Below are 416 nucleotides of genomic sequence, written 5' to 3'. Positions count from 1 at the left end.
TGTTATTAAACCTCTTAGAATAAATAAATAAAGTGGTGGTAAAGAAGATATTATACTCACAGTAACTATCTTGTTCTTGTTCTCATTGAGATACTCAGCTGGTAGTAAACATTCCTTGGGTGATTTCTGCACTATGATGGCTTCTAGATTGGAATAGTAATCGTCATCAGGAATTTCTCCCATGTAGAACTTCTTGGTATCCAGATCAACAATAGCCACGCCCACGGTGTTAGTCTAGATTAACAGGGAAAAATCAAATATTACTATCAAATATTACTAAATTGAGTTAAAACTCAAGACTTTCAGACTCACATGGTTCATTCATTACGTACAGATTCGGAGCTCACCTTGTCAGCACATCGTTTGACGGCCATGAGTAAACTTTCATTCTCCTTGCCCTGTGTAGCAAACAGCAA

The 416-nt window shown here is 37.0% G+C and overlaps 1 protein-coding gene across 1 annotated transcript; it reads right to left on the bottom strand.

The window, feature by feature from the left end:
* Positions 1–56: 56 nt before the first annotated feature.
* On the bottom strand, positions 57–410 carry LOC103523966 (DNA mismatch repair protein Msh2-like; the record flags this gene model as incomplete). Its single annotated transcript, XM_008488976.2, has 2 exons — positions 348–410; positions 57–234 (listed from the first exon to the last, which is right to left on the bottom strand). Coding segments are annotated over exons 1-2 (205 nt in total), but the record flags the coding sequence as incomplete, so codon positions are not given.
* Positions 411–416: the final 6 nt, after the last annotated feature.

This window comes from Diaphorina citri, unplaced genomic scaffold, assembly GCF_000475195.1.
Source record: "Diaphorina citri unplaced genomic scaffold, Diaci psyllid genome assembly version 1.1 scaffold63456, whole genome shotgun sequence".
NCBI classification, from domain to species: domain Eukaryota; kingdom Metazoa; phylum Arthropoda; class Insecta; order Hemiptera; family Psyllidae; genus Diaphorina; species Diaphorina citri.
This window is presented reverse-complemented; position numbering and strand designations above follow the sequence as displayed.